Source organism: Malania oleifera, chromosome 12 (assembly GCF_029873635.1).
Source record: "Malania oleifera isolate guangnan ecotype guangnan chromosome 12, ASM2987363v1, whole genome shotgun sequence".
NCBI lineage: Eukaryota > Viridiplantae > Streptophyta > Magnoliopsida > Santalales > Ximeniaceae > Malania > Malania oleifera.
Window position 1 is genome coordinate 45,071,796 of NC_080428.1, and position 27,696 is coordinate 45,099,491.

A 27,696-nucleotide genomic window follows, 5' to 3' on the forward strand; every position below is an offset into this window, starting at 1 on the left:
TTGAACCTACAACATTTAGGCCGGCAAGCAATTCAGTTCATTAAAGTCCAAAAATCATGTGCATATCAACATGTATCATATATCCATAAAACATTTAGCATGCAATTCTCTATAAATAGCAATTACTTAATTTTGAAATTAAATTGCTCTCCCTCAATTATGTATTCTAATATATCTTCAGGCAACTTCTCTACTGTGTATCATGCCTAATTCACGTCTAATTTGGATAAACCTATCCTCCGGAAATGGTTTCGTGAATAGAAAGAGGTAAAATCTAAGTGGCCCATCATATCTTCATTTTCTAGAATTTCAATATAATAATCCAAACTTCAATCTCATCAATACAGCTTCAAGAATACAATAAATGCCAGAATTCTTACAACCAAAACAATGAGAAAGAGAAGCTATTAACAAAATTATGCACAACTTTATTGCTCAGATGCACCCTTGTTGAATGGAATGCAAATGAACAGCCAAAACTGCAGTGCACGAGGGAGCAAATTTGTACATTAGGAGGTCACAACTAAGCTTCCAAAGTCCACCATCATCACTAGGGATTTTCGTCCAGGTCGATTCCATAGAGATCATGGGTAAAGGGGGTGGAAGAATCGATCTCTGACTGGATTGCTGTTGAATTGTGTGTTTGGCTCCCACTGGAACTCTCAGTGTGCATTTGTTTATGGAAGTCTCTCATGGCCTTGAACCTTAAATCTTCGGTGGGGGTGTTGGGTTCTAGGATTACATCTGGAACAGGCATTTGTCCTTCAAGCATGGCCACCACCTCGGACATAATAGGCCGAAGGGATGGAGTTGCATTTGTGCACAGTAGAGCGACTCTAACCACCCTTTCAACCTCTTCTTTGTCAAATTCAGACTCCAACTTCTTATCAACAAGTTCAATTAAGTTTCCACTTTGTTGCACATGACAGGCCTGCAATTCAATGAACATTAGCATTCTGATTAATTTAAATTAACAGGAAAAAAAAAAAAGGAATTGCCTGAATCTTCGATTCCGACAATGCACATGGCCACAGTGTTTGTTCAACTGTTGCATCATAATTGAAGTGCACCAACACATCAACCAGAAAAGGGAGGCATAAAATATATACAATAATTCAAATTTTATTAGAAAATTCCCACGTACCCAGTCTAATAGACAAATGCTATTATGGCTTGGCATGTAACTGTTGTTGTTCTTTCCAGAAATAATTTCCAAAACCACTACTCCATAACTGTAGACATCTGCCTTGTAGGTTAAGTAACCCCACAGTGCATATTCCGGTGCCATGTATCCTCTGCAGGTCAAGAATGTGACGTTCTGTAATTTTACATTCAAACATTGCTTTATTCTAATTAATGTCATGGCCATTGAACTATCTTAAAGAACATAGAACAAACATAGAGGGTCACCCATTCACAAGAGGGGACAGTGACTCACATTGTTCCAGCCACTCGAGTGCTAATATGGCTCTTCTCCCCTTCATCAAGCCTAGCCAATCCGAAATCAGAGATTTTAGGGTTCAGGTCTTGATCAAGCAGCACATTAGTGGCCTTAATGTCTCTGTGAACAATCTTGATTACTGATTCTTCATGGAGAAAAGCTAAGCCCTTGGCAATCCCAACGCAGACTTTAAGTCTCGTTGGCCAGTCCAGTACCAATTGATCGCTTTCTGGACCTATTCATAATCCAACTCTCAACACTGCTATCTTCATTTTTAACTTTGTAGAATCAAGTGTGTGCATGTTCTGATTAATTACATGACAATAAACTTACCAAACAGAGCATTAGCAAGGCTATTGTTTTCCATGTACTCATACACCAATAATAACTGATCCCCCTCGATGCAACACCCGTGAAGCTTCACAAGATTTGGGTGCTGCAAACAAGAAATCATGCCTATCTCATTCATAAACTCGCGATTTCCTTGCCTTGATTTTGAGGATAGCTGCTTTACTGCAATGGTGGTACCATCGGATAATAGACCCTGCACCTCAGTGTCAATTCAGAACTCTGATTAAAAATATAAACAAAATGATGCAAGACCCTGGTTCGCTAAAGTACCTTGAAAACAGGGCCAAATCCACCTTCCCCAATTTTGTTTGTGGTATCAAAATCATTTGTGGCATCTTTAATTTGTTTCATGGTAAAAGATCCCATCTGCAAATCTAGTCTCTTAGAATCTGTCAAAATAGGAAACAGAGGAATGTAGACCCTTATAAATAATGGATTTAGTATGCAATTTTAAATCCAATCACCAACCCCACCCCCCTCTCCCAAAATCTCCACAGGGAAAAAAAAAAAAAAACCCAAATCAAAAAGTGCACACAAAAAGGGAGATCTGCTTTGAAATAGTAAACTTGATTATAGATTACATTCATAAAAAGGTCCATGCATTGGATGGACATTGGAAGGAAAATAAATTAAGATGTTCGATATGTTTTAAATGGTAAAATTCAGGAAGGCTGACACACAATCACTCCACAGAGGATAGATACATCTTCATATCAAAACGGGATCCTTTGATTAGTAGCATAGTCACAAGAATAGAAGGGAAAACAAAGAGGAAGAAGGAAGCATAAAAGGGGGTGTGAGTTAGGGGCAACAAGATAGTGTAGGCTTTTTCTCCATCTGAATATCTGACAATAATAATAATAATATCATAATATTTCAAAAATATCACTCGTAACATTTATATATCTCTTTTTCTTTTTTCTTTTTTTTCTTTTTTTGGAAAAAGAGGGTGGCACCTCCTATCTTTATTAGCAAACACCTCACTTATGGTGGAGGAATACCGTGGTTCTAACCTTGAGACTTGGGGAAAACAAAATCAAACCCCAAGAATCTAAAACTGACTTAACCAACTTATTCAAAACCAATAAACCAATGACCAACAATCAAACAAATAATTAAGAACTAAACAACTATAAGTGGAAAACAAATAAAACTCCGGAAGATCTTGAGGAATAAACCAACCACTCCAATCTTCACAAACACTGGCACAAAGCATCACGAGCGCAAGGAAGGAAATCCTAACAAATCCAATCGAATCATTCCCCTGACTTGCTGTGGAAGCTCATCCTGGCAACTATATGATCGAGATATACCAGATTCACCCTGCTTGGCAAAGAAATCCGCAATTTGATTCGCCTCCCTGTAAACATGCTCCACTTTGTAATGTATGTCTCTCAATGCTAACACAAGTTCTTCCCACAATTCTCATAAGTTTCAAGCCGAATCCTTCCAAGAATTAGTCCACTGAACCAATAAAGCAGAGTCACAGGCAATCTCCACTTGATCGAATTCGAGATCTTTGCACAGATTAATCCCTATAATAATCGCTTTCAATTCAGCCATATTATTGGTTCCATAACCCAATAATGAGGAAAATTTTGATTTAAATAATCCTCTTTCATCTCTTCTCAGACCTCCGCCACCACAATTACTTGGGTTACCTCTACAGCTTCCATCCACATTCAACATAACCCAACCTATCCCAGGTTTACACCATCTGACTACACGAGGAAGACGAACCCTCATATTTTTAACTTGAATATCCAAAGCACGAAGGACTGCAATATCCATGCAAGAAGTAGGTGCACATTTAGTTAACTTATCTAAAATGGATCTCGGCCAATATTTAATATCAAGCCACATAGTTCTCACCGAATCATGAATTGATTCCATCCTCACTTTACATCGATGATTCCAAAGTCTCCAAATGATGAGACTAGGTATGAGACCTACCAAAATGCCTAATTGTGAGGCCCGTCTTGCACAACTAAACCAGAAATTAACTCTGACTTTCCATGTATTCGTTGCCATACAACTAACATCCAACGCCACTGCTGCTTGATTCCATAGCTCCTGAGCAAAAGATCCCGTGCAAAACACATGGTCTAGAGATTCAATCTTGGCATTTGAACAACACTCACACCAAGAGGTCATCTAAACACCTACTTCTTGAATACGAGTATGAACCATAAGACAAGCGAACCAAGACTTCCACATACAAATTGACACCTGTTTTGGCAACATAGGATGCCAGATCCATTTTGAAACTAAAAATTCCTCTTTACGCTTCCTTATAATTTCCCAAGCACTTGCTGTGGTAAATTTCTCATCTGTTGAAGGTTCCCAAATTGCTGTATCTGGACCCTCCTTGCAAGAAATAGCAGAGTTCATTACTTCCTCAGCCTGTTCTTCACCCAACAGATCCACTAATAAATCCACATTCCACCCATCTCTATCCCAACAATCTCATGTTCGTAGCTTATGGTTTCTAATTTCCTGAACCTTAGCACAAAGGGGACCGAAGGCTAACCATCGATCAAACTAGAAAGAGACCAACCCTTCTTTAATTTGAACACGAACATGCTCTACTACTTTAGGTATCACACGAGCAATCGATCTCCAAATTTGGCTCCTTTATCTGGCTTTATTTCTCTCAAGTGGTGTCTATTATTAAAATACTTGGCTTTAAAGAATTGAGTCCACAGATTATCCATAGTTAACAGTCTCCAAACAAACTTTATATGCAATGATTTTTTAACTTCCTCAAAATCCCTAATACCCAAACCACCCTCACAAACAAACTTACATATAGTAGGCTAGGAACACCATTTCCTTTTTCTTTTATCATTTACTCCACTCCAAAAAAAAATCGATAACATAGAATTTAACTTTGTGAAGACAATATCAGGAATGTCAATTATTGCCAATTGATGAACCACCATTGATGATAATACATGCTTAATTAAAACTAAGCGGCCCCCTTGAGATAAAAGCTTAAATTTCCAACTCGCTATCTTTTTCCTCAATTAAGCAACTAGAGGCTCTAAACTATGGACCGTAAGACGACCCGATACCAAAGGAACACCCAAGTATGTAGCAGCGAACCCTCCTTCCGCAAAGCTAGTCATCCTTAACAAGGATCGCTTCCGAGCATAAGCAATTCTCTTTGACAAAAAAATACTTGACTTGTCTTTATTTATCATTTGGCCAGACCAATCTTCATATCTCTTAAGTATCTTAATAAGCATTCGAATGGAACTTCTCTTACGATTGGCAAAAATAACAATTTCATCCGCATAGAGTAGGTGAGATACCAAAAGCGCCCCACGAGGATGATAGCAAGCCCCTATCTTATTCTCCATAAATTTTTTCTTTAGAAGCCGAGAAAGAACTTCCTGTAAAATAATAAACAGATAAGGAGATAGAGGGTCTGCTTGGCGAAGCCCTCAAGAAGGTTTAAAGAAACCTTTATAAGTGTCATTCATCATAATGGAGAACCAAGGAGAGGAAACACATTCCGCCACTAAACCACAGAATCTCTGGGAGAATCCAAAGCTTTTCAGAAGCAAGTTTAAAAAATCCTAATCGACCCTATCATATAACATTTATAAATCTCATTCAATGCATTAGGTATGAACTTGCAATGCTTTCACTCATACAAAAATAAGTTTAAGAATACCAACAAAATTTCAAATCATGCTTGATTTTAGGAGCTCCTTTCCAAGGAAAGATGCAGAACGTAAAATATTTTCCACATAATTTCTAGAAAAATTCATATTTTTGCTTCAATAACAATAAAAGGGCATCCCCAGGCCACAGGGCTCCCCACTTTGTAAGGGTAGGGAGAGGGTCATCACAGTGTATGCAGCCTTACCATTGCTTTTATGCAAAGAGGCTCTTTCTTTGGACTCAAACCCATGATCAACTGGTGACAAAGAAACAACCTTATTGTTGATCCAAGGCCTGCCCTCAGCTCCAATAATAATCTTCCACGAATATTTATGAAACCATTTTTTTAATGAGAAAAATCACTAAATAAATATCATAAGTCATAACATCAGGATTCCCATAAAGAAAATTAGGTTTTAAAAATCCATTTAAGCATTCTTTGGGGTTTCAAATTACTAGCTCACTGAAAATTACTGAAACTTCATACAGTCTACAAAAATGTAATCAAGAAAAAAGAAACAAAACATCATGTAGTGCGCAGCTGCTTCCTGGTTCACAATACACAGTTCCTATAATTAAATATGAAAGAAAATGCTGAGTTTTCAAAATCGTTTTAAAAGTTAGATCTAGTATTACTACGAAATGCATCGACCAACATTGAGATATACATAGGTTTTGCAATCATCTTTGAATTTGATATGATCCTTACCTTTTTCTGTTCTACCTCTCAAACAGCCTTTCCACCAAAGGATACTCAATATTAAGAAAATAAGGCCTAAGACCACAGATCCAATAATGATATAAGCAGTTCCCTTCTTCCCGCCTTGTGAACAAGATTTGAAATCTGCAAACATGAAAAAATTCATTAACAAGAAAATTTTCACACTGACATTTTCTTTTTTTGGTTTGATCCAGATTTTTTTGGGAGATTTCTTATTCTCCCTCCTTGTAAATTCTTTCCCTATTAATGAAATTTATTTTTCTATAAAAAAAAAAGAAAAAATAAAAATAGATGACCTCAATAAAATATTGTTATCAACAAAAAATGTTTCTATGACGCATGTAGAAGTACTAATTCTTACACAAATCAGGGACATATTGGATTTACTATATGAACTTGAGAGATATGCTCGATGGATGACCTCAGTCTAATATTGTTCTCACCAGAAAAGTTTCCTTGAAGCACATAATAGTACTAGTTTTTACACATGTAATTGATGTAAAAATACTAGTTCTCACGTACGCAAAAAGCGCAAACTCTCTCCCTCTCTTTCTCAAACATTTTGTGTGTGCACATACTCATGTATGAATGTTCGCATGTGGCATGTCCATCTTCCAATATCCTGCATGTATGTATGTGCATGCACATGTGTTGTTTATGCAAACTTCACCACGAAAAAACTCAAAATGGACCCCAGGTATTAATATATTAACTGGCATCTTTTTACACAAGCAATGCAATGGCGGAAGGAAATTTGAATATTTGGCCCTATTAGTTGATTCATAAGTTTAGTTTGCTTCGAGTGTTAAAAGGGTTTTGGTTTCTCTTCAAATTTTTGTAAGTTAGTGGCTGAATGTATTCGGGCTCCTTGGTTTTCCATTTTGATGAATGGCTTTTACAAAGGATTCTTCAAACCTACCAGAGGCTTAAGGCAGGGAGACCCATTATCGCCTTATCTTTTTTATTGTCATGGAGGAGGTTTTATCTCGAATTCTGCAAAAAAACTTCGAGGGGCGTATTGGCTGTTTTTCTCACCCTTTGGGGGCTTCTTTGATTTCACATTTACTCTATGCAGATGAAATTTTGATTTTTCTTAATGGGGAGATACAATCCATGCGGCGTCTTATTAAAAATTTGGGTATCTTTGCGAAGTGGTTTGGCCAAATGATCAGCAAAGAAAAAACAGCTATCTTCTTTTCAAAGAAAATTCCAATGTGGCGGAGGCGGAGTCTGATAACATTAACGAGATTTGTGGAGGGTGTTTTCCCGATCACTTACTTAGGTGTCCCGCTTGTTTCTGGGCGCTTTACGATTAGATCCTTGGAGCCATTGGTTCAAAAAATAAAAAGTAAGGTGGCGGGGTGGAAGCTAAAGCTGCTCTCGCAAGGTGGTCGTCTAATTCTTTTAAAGCATGTTCTCACTTGTATGGCAACTCATTTGTTGGCGGTATTAGACATTCCAAAGGCAGTCCACAAGAAGATGAATTCTATCCTCTCAACTTTCTTTTGGGGTGAGATAAATCGAAAGCCGAAAATGAAGTGGTGCTCATGGTCTAAACTATGCAAGCCCACTAGTGAGGGTGGAATAGGTGTTCGTGATTTTGGTGAAATTCGAAAATCTCTACATATGAAATTTGCATGGAGGTTCATGACTTTAGACAATCTTTGGACAAAATTCTTTCGTGCTATATATGTGAAACAAGGACATATCTCCATGGTGGTTTCTAAAGACTCAAGTTCTAGGTTTTGGAAATCACCAAAACCAATCATGCAGGTCTTACCTCAGGTGACGGAGAAAGTGAAGCTGAAGGTAAAGAATGGCAAGGGTTCATTTTGGTTTGATAATTGGTTGGCCAGTGGCCCGCTTTGTTTGCAATTTAACAATATTCCAGACCCTCTGCTGAATATTAAAGATGTGTGGGTGGATGGTGCCTTGGATAGGCAGCACTTAATGGAGTTGGTTGGTTGGTAATGACAAAGCCGAAGAAGTCATACAGAATATTGCTTGTGTGAGGCCAGGTGAGGATATTCTAATTTGGAAACTCAATGATAAAGGAAGCTTCATGTCGTCAAGTGCTTGGGATTTAATTAGAGTCAAAGGGCCACATGTAAGGGATATGGATTGGTTGTGGCACAATCTCTTGCCAAAAAAGGTCAGCATATGTGCTTGGAAAGCTCGTTTTGACAGATTGCTGGTGGATGAGAAAGTTCAATCATTGGGTATTGCTCTTGCTTCTCAATGTAACTATTGCGAGCTGGGGCAAACAGAAACCTTGAATCATGTCCTTTGCTCAAGCGAGATTGCTGTGAAGGTTTGAGATTTTGCCGCTACAGCCTTGGGGGTTCCTTGTACGAATGCAGTTTCTTGGATTTGTTGTGTTCAACAATGGTTGACTTATGCTAAGAAATCGACTCAAAGGGGTGTAATCATTGGTATCTTGACAAGTTTAATAACTTGGAGACTTTGGGTGTGTCGATGTAGAGTCCAAATAGAAGGTGCTAAGGAATCGGCCGAAGGAGTTGGGTTGGCAATCAAGGTATGGCTTAGGAGGATTTCAGAGAATATGTGATCAAGCGGATCTCTTTCCAATCAGGATAGCAAAGTTTTAAGTGCTATTGAGATTCCAATTATCACTCCAAAGGGATGGACTCCTTGTGTTGTTAGGTGGGGGAACCCTCGGGTTGGGTCCGTATAGTTGAACGTAAATGGTAGTTGTCGTGAAAACTCAGGGACATGTGGAGGGGATGGTGTGATTCGAGATTGTAGTGGGGCTTTCTTGGGTGCTTATTCTTCCTTCTTTGGCTATGGCTCTAATAATAAAGCCGAACTTAGAGCCCTGACGGAGGGAGTGTAGATGTGCAAAGAAATGGGTTATATGAATGTGGAGATTGAATGTGATTCTAAGGTAGTGGTCGATTGGGTTCGTTCTTGGAGATACATGGTATGGTATTTGTGGGATTTTTGGGAAGAGCTTCTTGAGGCTCTTTCCATGATTAATTTCACCATTGCTCACCAATTCAGAGAAGGAAATAAGGTTGCAGACTTATTGGCTCGTCAGGGAGAGGAAGGCACCACTATGAGATATCTGGAGTTTGCTTCTTTACCCCGTCTAGTTAGAGGCATGATACGCCTTCAAAAAATTGGTCTTCCTAATTTAAGAGTCTAATGTGTTGTTTTGACTTCATTTCGTTTTGTTATGTTTTGTTTTTATTTGTTTGTAGCTTGATTTACTAGAACCACGGTATTTCTTTGCCATAAGTGAAGGATTTTCTAATAAAGAAAGGAGGTGCCGCCCTCTTTTACCCAAAAAAAAAAAGTTTAGTTTGCTTTTAAAGCAAAAAACCTATTAGCCAACCAAGTAATAACATAATTCACCAAGCACAGAGCAACTTTGTTTTAGTCCATCAATGCCCAAATATTTTGAAAGGAAATGCTCAATGTTCATAGAAAACCTAAAGCCAATATGCGGTCGGGTTGCAAAAGTTGTCATCAAGTTGCACTACTGCACCAACCCATCCTGCACTATTGCACCCACACTGCTGGCAGTAGAAAAACATTGGCAACACAAGAAAATAAAATGATGGTCCCCCATAGCTGGTTGCAGGCAGTTTAGTCCCATATCAATGTTGAAAGTTGGAACCACTTGAGCTATTGGTGATTTTTAAGCACTGTGGACCATAAATCAAGTTGTGCTAGGATTGGTGGACTATAGTATCCCGACTTCAAGTGCAGACCCCAAAACAACATGCATGGAAGATACGACCGAGCCTTGGCATGATGCATATAGTACCCTTAAAAATAGTAATGAAACAAAGAAGGATAAAATGTTTTTATTACTCACTGGAATAAACCGAAATAGCTGATATGAGAGGACCATAAACTCCGCTAATAGGTATTCGTGTTGTCCCTTTGCCACCCCAATAAAACCGGATCTCCAAGATATTATTTGTCACAGTTGCATTAAATTCTTTTACTGTAGGCTTCTGAGCACCATGAGCTGCATCTTCAATATTAAAATCCTTCCACACTAATTTTTCCTGTGACGAAGAGTCCAATTAAATATTGTTTATAGATTAAATAATATATTTCCACCGACATCATTAATTACCTGGATATAAATATCAAAAAAACGCCTCCCAAGGCTTCTATATGTTTGGTCATTTGAGAATAGTATCTCCGCAAAGTGCAGATTTACAGAATAATTCCCATTTTCTAAGCAGTAACGAAAATAGGTAAGTGAAATAGGAGAAAGGCGTGCAGTAGCATATGGTTCAGATAAATTTGTTGGCAGCAGAGATTCGGTATAACGTGTATTCTGGTTATCATTATCATCCATGAAGTCTCCAGTGCTACTAAAGCCCCAGTAATTATTACTTAAAAAATATCTCGCAGTACCACCTTCAACCTCTGAATCTCCTTCATATACAACCTTTCCTCTAGTTTCTTCGACAGTTACATCATCTCCCCCACAATTAACATGTAAAGAGCACCCATCTGCAATAAAAGGAATAAAATAAAGAAAAGGTAAATTTAACAAGTTTATCTAATGCAATTGGGAAAATAGGTAAAATATCTAAACCTGCTTCAAGATAGGTTGGTCAGATTCCAGAACCAATAAAAAATTGTGCAGTACACGGCTAATGAGATGCTTATTTACAACCTTATATTCTAAAATACTATTCAGTATCTGCATAAATAAAATTTTCTAAATACACCTTAAATAACATGACAAGGTTCCACTACAATTTTTTTATTTATTCTCGGCTTGAAAAAATGTTCAGCCAGAATTTAACTATATTGAGAAACCTGACAAATTACTACTTTTTTTTAAGCGAAAACATGCCAAATCAATTTTTTAGAGAATAGTCCACATCTACATGATCCTTATATTCAAATTTAAATAGTGAAATGATATATCAAATTAGGGACATATGATGGCACCTGTTCAATCTGGAAGTTCATAATTTCCATCATTTAGGCATTAAGAAGGCCATTTTAGAGTCAAATTTTGAGGTAATATAGCACCAGATTCTGGAATTTAAAAGTTTACGAAATCCATTTTTGTTTTGGTTTAAAATCTGTACCATTTTTCCTAGTTGAGTATTTCCCAAACATGCATATTGAGTACATTAGTAGGCGTTTGATGTCTAAAAACTGACAGCCAGCCAACAGGTGACACATGGACCCCTTGCTATGTATGCAAGCCGTGCAAAGTCAAGCAGGCTCCCCTTGCAGACTCTACTTACAATGTAGCAATTAGGATGTGTTCAAGTTGGTTAACTCTCCTGCTGCATATGGCCTCCAGGCTGAAGGCATCTTTCCAGCTAATGTACTCTTTAGGCTACTACACGAACACCTGCCCGCCATAGTTTCGACCACTTACATGCCAATTTCAAAGATTCATCATTAGTCACACTAGCCTGGACTCGGCATCTTACAAGGAGTACTGCAAACAAACTTAGTGACAAACTAATACTATATATACCTAAGACCCAAACTCTAATAGGAAAGACTACCCCTTAAATGAGCCTTTTGGAGATCTTGCAAGGATAGAGCCCCCACGAGAAGGGTTTTCTTCCCTTGGGAGGGCATCTGAGGGGGTCAGCTTTCATGTACCCCGCCCCCCCGGTCCAAAACAAGAGAGATTTTTGAGAGGGAGCATGAAGGCTCAACACCTCTCTTGAAGCCCTTCCTGGAAGGGTGCCCCCAACAAAAAGCCTCTTTAGGGGTTGCCCCTTAGTCTAATCAGCAGACTTCACTCAAACCACTATTTCCCCTCATCATTTGCTTCTCTTTGTGAGTCTGTGGCATCTGAGCATGGCCCCTAGAGGGGCCTCAACAGAAAAAACCTGGGGAACAAAGGGGAAATTGAACCCAGGTCTCCCCAAAGGAGAGCCAGGAGATGAACCACCCCTCCCTCATACTGACTGATAAATATCAATGAATAGGCCCATTAAATGACTGTAGAATATGAACAGTTGAACCATTTGTAGGCTAGTTATTTGCTGCTCATTAAATAAAATAACACCAGAAGCAGTAACATTATTGATCATTCATTCTGCTATAACAGCCTCATCATGGAGGGTAATGTAACAACTACATAGTAGCAGAAGTCATGAAAATTAATCCTGTGGAGGAATTGTTACGCTTGGGAACAGCTAACTATATAGTAGCTCCATAGAACACATGAAGGGGGATCAGAAAGTCATTTTACCAGTCTCTCTCTCCTTAGAACAGAGACTGGACACAAAAAGGAATCAAGACATTCATTTTGATTCATCTGCCATTACCAGTCCAGACTCTCTCAGGACACACACAGACCCCAAGACCCAAGTTGATAGCCCCTAAGGTATAGCTTTGACTAGCACTTATGGATTCTTTATCTTCTCTCACCGCAATCCTCATATTCCCAATAGTCAGCTTGACCCATGATGGATCATCCATCTACGTTGGGTCAGCCCTCATGTCAGCACAATCAGAACCCAGCATCAACAGTAGGATCAAGATATTTGATAATAATAAATTCGAGGATTTCTAAATTAAAGAAAAAAGGAAAATCTAAAATGCAAGTGTAACTAAAAATAAATTTAAAGGCAATTCACAAATTCATACTCAAAAAAAAAGAAAAACCTTACATTGTGGACAGTTGACATTCTTCGAGCAAGGAAGAATTCCTTTCCTAGCACAAAATTAATACAACAAAAAATTAACATCAAATGACATTTGATAAGCAAGAGATCAGTATCCTCTTATGAAACTTCCTTATCATTTAATTGTTAACCATAAAAGATATTAAAAGAACTTCAGGAAGCATCTTACAGGTCATTCTCTTTTGAACTTCGAAACAAGTTTATATTTAGATTCCTAATAAAATTCAAAAAAGGTATATTTTGTCAGTATAGTCAATCCCCATATACTATTCTGAAAGATAGAAGAGAAAAAAAGAATATAAAAAGTATTCTAACATGTTTTCTTGACAAGTAGGTTGCTCAGGACCTTGCCACGTGAAGTTATTGTAGGAAAGATCACTGCATGCAAGCGTGAAAGAACAGGATGTCATTTTCTCGATGGTAGTTTTCCAAAGGAACAGTACAAACATATTTTAAAATTTTTTTATCATAGAATAGCACAACATTTGGTAAAAAAAAAATCAAGAGAAAAGAAAGAAAAAGGTTTAACCAGGGCTTTGTTAATGGAGATGTATAAATAGAGTTTAGACAGGGAAGCTTTAACTACTAAACTTCATTTGAGAAATTCAAGCATTAATTTGTGCTATAAAACTAAATAAGGAAGTTTGATAATAATAAGACAAGAAGCTACCAAGCAGAAAGCTTATTATGCTAAAAAGTAATGTTTATTTTATTCCTAGAAAACTGTGTAAAGGGGGCCAAATAAATCATTTCTCCAGTCAGGTTAACTTATCAATTGTATTTTGAGTATTTTGGAGACAAAATATCACAACATTACAGATAATGTACACACCACATTTTAAACCCTTGTCAACACTGGTTTAGGAGGCCCATTTTGGTTGCCAACATTTTGGTGACTGTTTACAAATAAAAGTATAGACAACCAAACCATTGATTTCCTAACGTATTTTAGAAAACAAAGTTGCGACATTATTTTAGTTTTGAAAAGGCAAAATAAAGAAAAGCCTTTCTGAAAAGAGATTAGGTTCAGGAGTACTTTAGTGAATAGGGGCGGTAATTCCTTAAAATTCCTTTTGTTGGAATTCAAAGAACTAATACCCTATAACACCCATTCTACAAATGGTTACTATACGTATCTTGTGTGCGTGTGCGTATCTCCCTTTTTAATTTTCTAAAACAAATGGTTGAAACATGAAAATATTTGAAAAAAACAAGTTGCAGTATTAAGCGGTCGACCGTCTACAGAGGCTGGCCAACTACCCCTTCGCAACCTTCTTCTCTTTTGCTTATTCATTTAAAAAATCTTCCAGCCCTTAACCCTTTGAAAAGGCTTTCATAGGATCCATACAGAGGACTAAACCTCATGAAAATCCTATTACTTAATGCCTATTTAAAATGAACATAAAATCATGCAAAAAAAATGAAAATACAGAAAAGAAGAAAGAAAGATTTTTTGTTTTTTTTTTGGGTATTGCTCGATCTACAAAGTAGACTATCTACATATCATCAAAAAAGGAATCAAGTCATCTATAATTCCCAAAATACATTTTTAACTTCAATTTAAAAAAAAAAAAAAAACATTTTTTGGGTTATTTTATGAAAACTCTTGAATTTGAATGATTTGGTCTCTTTGGGAGGAAAACCATAAAACCTAAACACCAGTTTTACTTTTTAGAAAAGAGACTTTTAATCCATTCAATAGCAACATCATGAATGGTTCATTAAAAAGTTAAATTTTCTAAAATGGAAGTTTTGGTTTCTGTGGAAGGAAAATCATAAAATTGAACTTGAAAAAGTGTACATTTTTGGTGGGAGAACCACATACCTGCCTTGAAATGTTGTTTAGAAAAGACTTGAAGAACATCCAAAAGTCACATCATGGATTTATGACTTCAAGTATATTTGAAAACTTTGCAAAAACATGAAAGCTTTTGTGAAAACTTCATATTGATTCATTTCTTGATGAAATTTTGGTTTTTTTACGGAGAAACCATGAAAACCTCTTGTAAACTAGCATTCAAATTTAACCAAATGTACTCTACTGAGTGTAGAGACCCCAAAAACACTTGAAATCCCAAAGAAAATTAAGCAAAAGTGCCAAAGATTGCACTCTCGGAATTTGGCAGCCATTTGCTTGCAGAGGGCGATTGACCGCTTAGTAGCCAATGACTACTTTTTCAAATAAACCAAGGGGTAGTTGACTGCCTTTAGTAGACCGGCTGACCACTTGTCGAAAAGCGTCCATAAAACATGCCATTTTTTTACCTTTGGACATTCTTTTTTCTATGCAATTAATATTAAAAATTTCCTTCCACTCTTAACATGCATTATTGACATGAATTAATGGAGAAATCATGAAACGTCAAATATAAACATTCAAAGAAATATCAACATGCCTCAACATACAAAAATTCATAAAATAAGTGCAAATGAATAAAGTAGAGGGTTAAACATTGACTTTATTGAAGAATAATCCTCTGTAGATCAAGTGGAGGATTCCCTCACTTCAATTAACTCCCCAAATACCAAAACGAAGGAAGAGATATGTTACTTTCTCTCCTTTTTCCTTGCAACAAAATTCCACTTTGACCCGACAAAAACTCTTGTAAATCCTCTCCTTGCCTCCACTTGGACGTGTCCTTTTCTCTCTCCTAAGAGGTTCTTTTATAAACCTCCAATAAAATGGAGGGAAAGACCTTAAATTTTACTTTTAAATTTTCGAATTCAAAATTAACTACCAATAACTACCAACCACCAACTGCCAATGTCGTTGTTTGAAATGTGGCATCATTAGGACACATGGCATGTCCAACTTCCCCAGCCAATCACAGCAGGATAACACAAAATTTCAAATTTTGTTGAGACCGGTTGACCACCTGAATGAGCTGGTCGACCACCTATTGGTGGCCCCAAGCAACAAAGGTTGAGGGAAAGAGGTCGGTCGATCACCTAGTGAAAAATTTTGTGATATCTTAATAAGCTATTGTTTGTTTGGTCAAAAACTGACTATCGACGACCCTACAATTTATTAATTTCTCTTTGTGAAAGTAAGCCTGAAAATTTGGGAAATTGCACATATTGTGGGTCCAATAAGCAATTTAGTCGAATTTAAAGCCCAAAATTTCAAAATTTGGCACATTAGGGGGCAGCCCGGTGCACAAAGCTCCCGCGTATGTGGGGTCCAAGGAAGATAGTTTTGGACCTAGATTGTTGAAAAGGATACAAAATTTGACCAAACCCTGACTTGGCCAAATAAGGGTTCTCTGCATTTCAAATCGGAAAGAGATTTTATAAGGGAAAATGCAAGGGCCAAGACCGAGCAATGCCCCCTCACACCATTTGCTGCTCTGTTAATGGGTTGAACTCTCCTAATAGCTTTTAGGGGATTTTGGGAGCTGTTGGATCCTCCTTGATTTCCATTGAGAGGTTCTATTCCTTCTCGTCCCCATTGCCTATAAATAGAGCCCTTGAGGCACTTGGTGTAGCAATTCAGGTGAACTGAATAAGAGAAAATGATATATATATCGTAAGGTTGCTAGAAGGAACTAATCTTGGACAATTGGTCTCCAAACTCTTTGAAATACTGATTTTTGTGTTGGGTTTTCTTGAATGTTTAATCTCATTCTTTCTAGAATAATATTTTCTAAACAATGCACTCATTATGTCAGCTTACTGTCCTTATGAACATGATTACGATTAACCTTGATTTATGTGAATAGGAGCATGCTAAGGTTTTGTTTGATTATGTACTTTTTTTCATTATTTATATTTATTCATGCCATGTGGATTACAACTATGTTAAGATTCATTTTTTTTTTATCTTCTCAGAAACAAGTAGAAGAAAATAAAAGAGAGAGAACTATCCAAGAGGAAGTGAATATCACTTGGTGTACTTAGCTTACAACTTTGAGATGTATATATAGCTATACAAGAGAGTGAGGTTATCCTAACATTTCGATGTGAGACTAAAAAACTATACACTATGTTCAATACTCCCCCTCAAGCTGAAACGAAGATGTTGACAAGTCGAAGCTTGGAGATAGCAGTCTGTAATAAACCTAGACCAACAAACTTGGTGAAGACATCAGCAACCTGGCCTTTGGAAGAGATAAAGTGGGGAGAGATAATCCTGGAACAAACTTTTTTCTTGATGAAGTGAATATCCACCTCAATATGCTTGGTCCTCTCATGGAGAACTGAATCAGAAGAGAGAGATATAGCAGACTTGTTGTCACAAAACAACAAAGAAGAGTCTATCACAGGAAAGCCAATCTTAAATAGGAGAGAGCATAGCCACAGGATCTCACAGGTACCTTGTGCCGTAGCACGGTACTCAGCCTCAGCAGAAGAACATGAAACCACCGCCTGCCTTTTACTCTTCCAAGAAAGAAGATGATCACCCTTGAAAGTACAAATACCTAAGGTAGATCGTCTGTCAATCTTGGACCCAACATAGTCGGCATCACTAAACGCAGAAAGACCTGGTTGTATTCTAGATGAATAGAATATCTCAGCCTCAGGTTTTCTGTCGATGGTTTTTCAGGGGTCCCAATAAAACAGACGATGGTTTTGTGTCTATGTTGGGTGTTTGGGGTTTATATCGAGAATTGAGATATTAAATGGGTCTTTTAGTGTTATAAATGCACCAGACATGTTAAGATATAAAAATTCTAAATTCATTTCGATTATATCTTCAGGATGGATCCCAAGGATAATAATACGAACGCCAGAGGAAGCAGTAACGAGGGGATGTCAAATGAGGACAACAATGGTTCTACCTTAGAGATTCGGGACTTTGCCCAGCAGTTCATGACTGAGGTCACGTGGAACTCCAAGGGGCAAGACTGTCCCACCACTAAGCTGGGATGTACCATTGATCAGTTCGCCCGCATTAATCCTCCCACATTCGCAGGAAGCGTCGACCTAATCATTACGGAGAATTGGGTGCGGGAAATTGAAAAGATCTTGGCAGTACTGTGATGCACATAGGAGTAGAAAGTACTCTATGCCACGTTTAAGCTGATTAGAGAGGCTGAGCGGTGGTGGTTGGTTGTTAGGCTACTAGAGGAACAGAGGTCGGTACCTGCAGCACTGAGTTGGGATCGGTTTAGAGAGATTTTCTTCAACCGGTATTTTCCCACCACTACTAGAGATGCAAAGGCGGAGGAGTTCCTAAATCTAACTCAAGGACAGCTGACTGTCCAGCAGTACGCCATCAGGTTTGTGGAGCTGTCACGCTTCACTCCATATATGGTACCTGATGAGTATAGAAAGACGCGGAGGTTCGAGAGGGGCTTGAGACAAGAAATCTTCGAGCACGTAGTGGTATTATAGGTACAGGACTTCTTAGCGCTGGTGGATAAAGCTACCGTGGCAGAGACGAGTCGACAGAGAGGTGTAGAGGTTCATAACCCAAATAAGAGGGTCATGCCTTTTGGTTCTCACATAGATTCGACGCAGGGTCCTTGGAGGAGGTATGAAAATGGTGGAGGCTAGAAACGTGAGATGGGTAGCGGGGCATTTCAAGGTACCCCACCATACCCTATTTGCCCTACATGTGACAAGAGGCATCCGGGGGAGTGCTGGAAGAGAATGAATGTCTGCTTCAGGTGCGGTAAACCCAACCACGTCGCTCGTAATTGCCATGGGTCGGCGGGCAATGCACTTGCACCTCAGCAATACTAGGGAGGTAATTAGGCACCGCGCGGGAACTATCAAAGGGGCACTGTCCAAGGGTGGGTGTATTCTCTGACTCTGAGCGACGCAGAGAATGCAGGAGACGTGGTGACAGGTAACATTTGTATGTTTTTAAATAAAGCTATTGTGTTGTTTGATTCAAGAGCCACGCACTCGTTTGTATCTCTAGGGTATGTCAAATAATGTGGGGTAGAAACACAGTACTTAGATGACGATATATGAATAGTTACACCAATAGGGACAGCCGTAGCATGTAGAAAAGTGGTTAGAAATTGCCTAGTGGATATTCAGGGAAGAGTATTGCCTGCTAGCGTAATTGTATTTGATATGCATGGATTTGACGTCATTTTGGGGATGGACTAACTAGCATCCAACTATGCGAGTATTGACAGCCACCGGAAAGAGGTAGTGTTTAGACCTCGTGGGGAGCAAGAGTTTAAATTAGCTGGGTCGTGTGTATGCTCTACACCACAGATTCTTTCAGCTATACAGACAAAAAGGCTACTTCTAGAGGGATGCCAAGGATACCTAGCATTTGTGAAAGAGGCACCAAAGGGAGAGCTAAAGCTGGAGGATATTCCCGTAGTAAGGGAGTTCTCAGATGTTTTTCCGAAGGACTTACCAAGATTGCTTCCTGATCATGAAGTGGAGTTTGCCATTAATTTTCTTTCAGGTAAGGCGTCGATCTCCAAGGTTCCATATAGAATGGTGCCAGCCGAACTAAAAGAGTTGAAGGAGCAACTACATGGACTACTAGACAGAGGATTTATCAGATCGAGCGTGTCACCCTGGGAAGCACCAGTATTGTTTGTGAAAAAAAAAGACAAGTCGATGAGGATGATAATTGACTACCAGGAGATAAATAAGGTAACGATAAAGAGCAAGTACCTGTTACCCCGTATTGACGATCTATTTGACCAGCTTCAGGGCACACAGGTCTTCTCCAAGATCAATCTTCGATTCAGGTATCATCAGGTGAGAGTTAAAACAGAGGATGTACCAAAGACTGCGTTCCGAACCAGGTATGGCCACTATGAATTTCTGTTTATGCCATTTAGATTGACAAATACTCCTGTAGCATTTATGGACTTGATGAATAAGGTCTTCTACCAGCATCTAGATCAGTTTGTAGTGGTGTTCATTGATGACATACTAGTCTATTCAAGGAGTCTCGAGGAGCATGAGACACATTTGAGGCTAGTACTTCAGGTACTCAGAGAAAGGAAGTTATATGCTAAATTCAAGAAATGCGAATTCTGGTTGGAACAAGTTGCATTTTTAGGACACGTAGTATCTAGGGAAGGTGTTTCAGTGGACCCAAACAAGATAGAGGCGGTAATTGATTGGGCAAAACCGAAAAGTGTGCATGAGGTCAGAAGTTTCTTGGGTCTGGCAAGATACCATCGCCGATTCATAGAGGGATTTTCTAGACTGTCCGGTCCTATGACATGGCTAACGAGGAAGGATGTAAAGTTTGAGTAAACTGGTGAATGCGAGCAGAGCTTTCAGGAATTGAAATAGCGATTGGTCACTGCTCCAGTTTTGACCATCCCATCAGGTGATGGTGGATTTGTGATTTACAGTGATGCGTCTCAGAATGGACTCGGTTGTGTTCTGATGCAGAAGGAAAAGGTCATTGCGTACGCTTCTCAACAGCTCAAGGAATACAAAAATAACTATCCCATGCATTACATGGAATTAGCAGCAATAGTGTATGCACTAAAAATTTGGAGGCACTACATGTATGGTGAAAGATATGAAATCTTTATAGACCACAAGAGTCTCAAATACTTTTTCACGCAAAAAATATTAAACATGAGACAGAGAAGGTGATTAGAGCTAATAAAGGACTACAACTGTACCATTAGTTCTCACTCAGGAAAAGCTAATGTGGTAGTTGATGCACTGAGTCGGTAGTTAGTGAACGTGTTAGTATTAGCAGTGATAGTTCAGCATCAGATCAGGATAGACCGGGAACGGCTTGGTGCGGAGATAATAGAAGGAAATCACCAGGCATTCATTGCTAGTCTAGTAATTCAATCGACCTTACTAGAAAGGATTAGGACAACTCAGATAAGAGATGCAGAACTAGTGAAGATAACGGATAAAGTGCAGAGTGGGTTGGGGGTAGATTTCAATGTCTCAAACGACGGGGTGTTGAGGTTTCAAGCCAGGATATGTGTACCAAATGACACAAAGATTAAACGAACCATTCTGGAAGAGGCACATCACTTTCTCTATACAGTGCATCCAGAGAGTACTAAGATGTACAAGGATCTTCAAGAATCATTCTGGTGGAATAACATGAAGAGAGAGATTGCCCGAATTGTAGAACAATGCTTGACGTGTCATTAGGTGAAGGCCGAGCATCAGAGGCCAGTAGGACCGTTGCAACCACTTCCCATTCCTGAGTGGAAGGGGGAACACATTTTCATGGACTTCGTCACGAGTTTACCATCAGCACTTCATGGACAAATCGCTATCTGGGTGATTGTTGACCGATTGACGAAGACTGTTCACTTCGTCTCGATTAAAATAAGCTATTCCATGAACCTACTGGCAGAGTTATATGTTCAAGAGATAGTAAGGCTGCACAGTATACCAGTGTCCATTGTTTCAGACAGGGACCCCCGTTCACCTTCCAATTTTGGAAAACTCTGCAGAGAGCTTTAGGAACTCAACTTACTTTCAGCACAACGTTTCACCGTTAAACAAATGGACAATTAGAAAGGACGATTCAGATTTTAGAGGATATGTTGATGACGTGTGTGCTGGATTTCAGAGGTGGTTGGCTTCAGTATTTACCGCTAGTGGAGTTCTACAATAATTGCTATCAGGCTAGTATCAAGATGGCACCATATAAGGCATTGTACAGTCCAAAGTGCCGATCTCCGTTGTATTGGAATGAGGTTGGCGAGTGGCAAATGTTGGGACCAGAGATCATTCAGCTGACTTCTAGAAAGATCAAACTCATCAGGGATCGAATTAAAACAGCTCAGAGTCGACAGAAGAGCTATGCTGATACACACTAACGAGAGTCGGAGTTTGCGGCAAGGGATAAGATATTCCTAAGGATTGCTCCGATGAAGGGAGTGATGAGGTTTGGAAAGAAGGGTAAGCTAAGCTCAAGGTACATCGGACCATTCGAGATTCTGGAAAGGGTTGGTCTGGTTGCGTACAGGATAGCATTACCCCCAGCATTGTCAAGAATGCATGATGCCTTCCATGTGTCGATGTTAAGGAAGTACATCCCAGATCCCTCACAAATGATCAGTTATGAATTCTTGGAAATCAATGATACATTATCCTACGAGAAAGTGCCAATTCATATTTTGAACCGTAAGGAATAGAAACTGCGTACTAAGAATATCCCACTAGTGAAAGTGCTTTGGCGTAATCACGCAGTGGAGGAAGCTTCATGGGAGTTGGAAGAGGAAATACGTCGGAAGTACCCAAAGCTATTTAGCGAGAACCAACCTTAGGCAGGTAGGTACAATGGTTCAGGTAAGTATGACAGTATAGATGAGTGTTTGGTTTTGTGTATAGGTTTGTTTAGTTATCTGTTTATTTCTAGTTTTAATATATGGATGGTCTTTGGGAGAGTTTTTAATAGTTATAATAATCTCCTAGAGGCATTGTATATAACCACAGTATTCCTCTGCCATAAGTGAGAGTAATTAATAAATTTGGGATGGAATTGCTATATGGGTGGCCACCGGCTCTTCCTAGAGTTGGTTCAGCAAATCAGTGATAATCCAGTGATTGTAGTGAAAGTCAGCTGGCAAATTTTGAGGACGAAATTTTTATAAGGAGGGGAGGATGTAGGAACCTGAACCAAGGAAATAAAAGGAAAAAAGAAAAGAAAAGAGAAAGGGAAAGAAAAAAGGAAATCAATTAGGCATAGGACCAAACAGTCGACGATTTCAAAAAGCTTAGGAAAACCGTCGACGGTTTCAACTACCGAGAGGTTTCTAAAGAAAAATTTGGTTGACCAAACCGTCAACGGTTTCAAGAAAACCGTCGATGGTATCATGCAGGCCAGCTTGCCTATAAATAGAAGTGAGCTCATTTTTTTTAGAAAAAAAAAATAATTTCTCTCTCTCTCTCTTAGGATTTTTTGGTTTTCTCTCTCTAAGGCTCTTCTGGGCTTCCTTGTGTTCTCCAATCCTCTCTCCCTCCTCCCGGCTCATAGGTCCTCAATCCTCAACATATTTGAACGGCTAGGGTTTTGAGGTTTCTAAAGGTTTTAAGCAGATTTTTCAGGAACAGGTAAGGGGATTAGGTTATGTCAGCTTTTTTGAAATATAAAGCGATTAAACTGTTGTTTATGATTTTATAAATGGTATATGTGTTTTGCTGGACGAATCAGACTTATGAAAATGGTAGTTTTGAGTATTATACGTATTTGGGGAAAACTAAAGTGAATGGGTTGATCATCTCCTTTTTCCTGTAAAACATATAGTTTGAGTTAAATTAAACCCTAGAAATAATCATACCCTTTTTTTTAGCAAATTCTATATTCCCCGGGCATTTTATTATATTATAATTTATCAGTCAAAATGGTGTGGCATGAGAACGAGTATTATAGTATGATTAAGTATGATAGTTTAATCAGATGATTTAATCAGTATATGTTATGACAGATTTATACAATTATGATATAATGAAATGGCGGCTATATGCCAGTTATGATATACTGAAATGACAACTATATGTCGGTTCTGATATACTGAAATGGCGGCTATATGCCGGTTGTAATATACTAAAATGGAAGCTATATGCCGGTTGTGATATACTGAAATGGCAGCTATATGTCGAGATACAATAATGGCATGTTTTACACTGATAAATGGAAATGAAATTTTTTTACAGTTTTTATTTACGTAAATTGCGATATATGGTTTAAGAACCCTGAGAGATTAAATGTAATGTGAGTACGGTATCGTAGCTAAAATTAGGAGGGAGTGCAACCACACTGGTATGAAATTGTGGTAGTGGATAGTTGATTTGGCCTGATTACAGTACTACTCCAATAGGCTTTGCCAAAGGACCCCTCTCGAAGGACATTCCGGGGGACCCTACCGAAGTACATTCCGGGACAGGGTAGGCAAATCGTACTTGTTGATCAGTTCGTTTGAATTAGCATTAGGTCGGCTAGCCAACCAAATGCTAAGTCCAGCCTTCGGGGCAGCACAACCCAGCATGGGGTGGAAGCATGTTGTTAGTTCAGTGGCCCAAGAGGTTGGTTCTTCTATGCATATATTTGTGAATTTACAAGAAATGGGCTATATTGAGCCGAATTATGTTATACAAGAAAATATACATATTTTCAGTTATACAGGTGAGTATAGTTTTCAAATGTCATTTCCTATTTTTAGTTAAATAAATGGGAATATTATGTTCACACTAAAACTAATGTTAGCCACACATTGATGATAATCTGATCCTCCTTACTGAGAAGTGTCTCACCCCAATATCCATCTAATGTTTAAGGTCCTACAAGGAACCGAACCTAGCGTACTTCGAGCTAGGATTACACTGTCAGTAGTGGTTGTTAGTGCTGGTGAGACACCAGGTGTTGTGTTTTGTTATTTTGGGGTTGTAATATAATGGCAAGGAACTTTGTTATTGTGTTTGGCATAATTAGAACTCTGGTAATATGTTTTTTAGATGGTTTGTCTTCCGCTGCATATTTATGTTTTCATTTATGGACAGGAACGCCCAAGACCCCAGTTTGGGGGCGGGTTGCGTATTTATGGTATCAAAGATTATTGCAAAGATTTATGCATCTTTTCCAACATGGCACCCTAGGCCCCACGTGGCAGGTTCGAGGCGTCACAAATTCCCTGCATGCTGAACTGAAACCGTCGACGGTTACTATAACCTTCTTTCTTGTTCTTCGCTTCATGATGCTATCCCAGTGCATTCGTTCCACTAAAATATGAGCCACATCCCCAACAAGATAGCAGAAAGCCGCCATTACAGTACTGAAACAGTGGATTAAGTAGTTGTTTGGACCTAGAAATTGTGTTATTTGCTGAACTGAAATTCACAGCAGCCATCTCTTTGTTATTTTCGGATCCAATAAGTTACTTGAGTCAAAGAAGGTTGCTAAACGCTATCCTAAAATCTCTATCTTTATTTCTTAATTTCTTGTTCTATTTCTACACCTATTTGCATCAAATTGGTATCAGAGCAAGTTTGATATTGTGGGTTCATGGCTGCAAGGGGTAGAAGAGGGATCATAAAGGTAGATACATGACTATCGAGATGTTCGAAGAGGTGCAGGAACAAGTTAGACTTCTTAATCAGCTTTGTTACACAATCTATGGGTAATGAAGGCCATCAAAATGATGGTGATAATGAATACAATTTTCTTAAAGGAGCAAGAAATGAAATAAATGAGCAATCTGAGGCTGAAATTAACAGTCCTTGTGATGATACAAGTTCTAAAAGTGAAAGGCTTGCATAAAAAAATGAAAGTTTTCCAAGATGGGAAGATTGCATGGTACGTGCTCAACAAAATTCCAAATAGCGTAGTGTACAAGTAAATATTTCAGAATTTGATGGTGATGTGGAAGTTGAAGAATTCTGGAGTTGGGTTGATAGCATTGAGAGTTATTTTTGAATGGGAAGATGTGCCAAAAGAGGGGAAAGTGAAGCTTGCGGGAGCAAAGCTTAAGGGCAAGGTCTTAATTTCAATTTCAACTCAAACTTCGAAGCTCCAAAAGCACGGAAATTCCAATTTCAAACTGAAAAAAATAACGGAAATCAATAGTAAAGCATGGAATTCTTTGTAAAACTTTAGAAATGGTTAACACACATAATAATGTAAGTTTTAGAACTAATATATTGTAAGTTAAATACATCTATGTTGTGTATAAGGTGGAAAAGTCGTAATATAGTATGTGTATCAAACATATTTGTAAGATAATGTACATTAAACATATTCAGTTAATACAAATGAAATTCATAAATCATTTAAATATTATTTATTATACAAATAATGACAATTTAGACATGAATGGTTAACTAAAATGTTGTTGTAAGTTTATTTTTTCATATAATTTCAAAAGCACTCGTAATAATATTTTGTTTCAATAAAAATAAATAGAATAATTTAAGAGAGAAATTTCACTTCACTCCCAAATCTCTCATTTGAATTCCAAGGAAATTTCATTGCATTGTTCAAATTTCAAAAAGTTTCACTAAAATTTTGAGATTTCGATAAATTTCAGATGATTCGTTGAGATTTCGAAAAAAATTATGCAAGACGGAAATAAACTGCCATTTCAATTATGAGGGTGATGGAAACCGGAAATTTCTATGGAAATTTTGACAATTTCGTGGAAATTTAAGACCATGCTCAGGGGATCTGCTTCTACTTTGTGGTATCATTATCAAATGATGGTGAGAACAAGGGGGGAAGGAAAATCAAAAGATGGGATAAGATGAAAAGATAAGCTGAAGGCTCAATTCATACCCTTGTATTATGGGCAAACCTTGTACTAAAGGATTCAAAACTTGAGGCAGCATGTGAAGTCAGTCAAAGAGCACGCCCAAAAGTTTCATAAGCTTTCATTGAGGTGCAATCTTGCTGAAACCGACACTCAAAGGGTTGGTCACTATGTGAATGGTCTAAAAATAACCATACAAGACCAAGTAAGCTTGCAATGTCCTTATAAGGCCAGTGATGCCTATCAGCTTGCACTTAAAAGTTGAGTCACAAGTTACTTGCAACATGCCTAGGAAGCTTGGGAGAGAAGGCAGCAGTGGTCGATCAACTAGTAAGGTGAGTGGCAGCACTAGAAGTGGTCAGACAGCAGTCCTTACATGTGCTAACCAACCAACCAGCAACAATAGTGGGAAAGTAGCCCAAGTAAACAAGGGGAAAGCAGTGGTGAAATGCCACAGATGCTTCAAGCTTGGGCACAAGTCCAATGAGTGTCCAAAAAGGGCTGAACACAGAGTTGATCTTGCTGAGGATCCAGAGGCTGATGGTGAAGAGAATTTTGCAATATTTGAGGACCAAGAGCAAAAACTGGAAGCTGAAAAGGATGTGGCGGAAGAAGGGATTGAGGGTGATGTCCATGGTGAGGGTTTAGTGATTCGAAGGCCATTACTTTCCCCTCCAACCAGCAGTGAGAATTGGCTACATAAAGAATATCACCCAACCTAAATGTACAACTGATGGAAAGCTTGAGAATCTGATTTCTCAAGAGATGGTAGACAAGCTGGGATTTAAAACTGAGACATCCACAACCATACAGATTCTGTGGTTCAACAACAAATTGGCTTCTTCTTTAAGATGCCTCATTAATTTCTCAATTGGTTTCTTTAAAAAATATGTTCATGGCGATGTGGCTCCCATGGATGCATGTCATATTCTTCTTGGGCGTCCTTGGCAATATGACTGGGGTACAATCCATGATGGTATCAAGAATACTTTCAGTTTTTTGTGAACGGTGGCGAAAGAAGAAGCTTGTGCTGAAAGCAACGAAGGATGATGATTTTAAGAGGCAAGAAAATGATTGTTCACTTGCTCTCTTAAAAAAAAGGAATTTTGCTCTAGAAAGTAAGGAAAGTTGGCTGATTTACATCCTCTTTCAAAAGGAAGGGAAGCTGCAGTTGGAGTTTCCAAATGATGTCGAGGAGATTCTTAATGAGTTCATAGATGTGATTGCAGAAGAGTTATCCGATGGACTCCTTCCCATGAGGAATATACAACATCAAATTTATCTTTTACCAAGTGCTACATTACCTAATTTGCCCCACTATTAAATAAGCCCAAAGGAGCACGAAGAGCTTCAAAAGAAGGTTAGGGAACTTCTTAGAAAGGGATTTATTCAAAAAAGCCTGTCCTTGTTCTGTACCAGTTTTGCTCACTTCTAGGAAGGAGGGGACTTGGAGAATGTGTGTGGACAGTAGGGTTATGAGCTGCAGTATAAAGATGGATTTCAAACTAGGATGTGGCGAAAAGGGCAATCAAGGTGCAGGAAATTAAATGAGAAAATGATAATCACTTCAAATTTCTTGTCATGTGGAAAGGAAGGCCTGACCATGAAAAGTACTAGATAAGCAAACAGGAGCATATGCTTAATAATGCCAAGATGTGTGAACCAACTCTACAAGGAAGCTGCTAATCAACATAGGCAGTTCAAGGAGTA

The 27,696-nt window shown here is 38.5% G+C and overlaps 1 protein-coding gene across 5 annotated transcripts in view; it reads right to left on the bottom strand.

Moving 5' to 3' along the window:
- Positions 1-268: 268 nt before the first annotated feature.
- LOC131144850 (probable LRR receptor-like serine/threonine-protein kinase RFK1) overlaps positions 269-27,696 on the bottom strand; it is a 50,081-nt gene continuing 22,653 nt past the window's right edge. For 4 of the 5 annotated variants that reach the window (XM_058093751.1, XM_058093752.1, XM_058093754.1 and 1 more), the window contains 11 exons: positions 13,148-13,210; positions 13,002-13,046; positions 12,818-12,861; positions 10,291-10,676; positions 10,024-10,219; positions 6,171-6,305; positions 2,063-2,181; positions 1,775-1,985; positions 1,439-1,676; positions 1,145-1,295; positions 269-931 (listed from right to left, as the gene is read on the bottom strand). In XM_058093751.1, coding sequence (XP_057949734.1) covers positions 551-931; positions 1,145-1,295; positions 1,439-1,676; positions 1,775-1,985; positions 2,063-2,181; positions 6,171-6,305; positions 10,024-10,219; positions 10,291-10,676; positions 12,818-12,861; positions 13,002-13,046; positions 13,148-13,210 — 1,969 coding nt within the window. In that variant the 3' untranslated portion in view covers positions 269-550. Of the gene's footprint in view, positions 932-1,144; positions 1,319-1,438; positions 1,677-1,774; positions 1,986-2,062; positions 2,182-6,170; positions 6,306-10,023; positions 10,220-10,290; positions 10,677-12,817; positions 12,862-13,001; positions 13,047-13,147; positions 13,211-27,696 lie in introns of those variants that run through there. The other variant, XM_058093755.1, reaches the window with a different exon arrangement.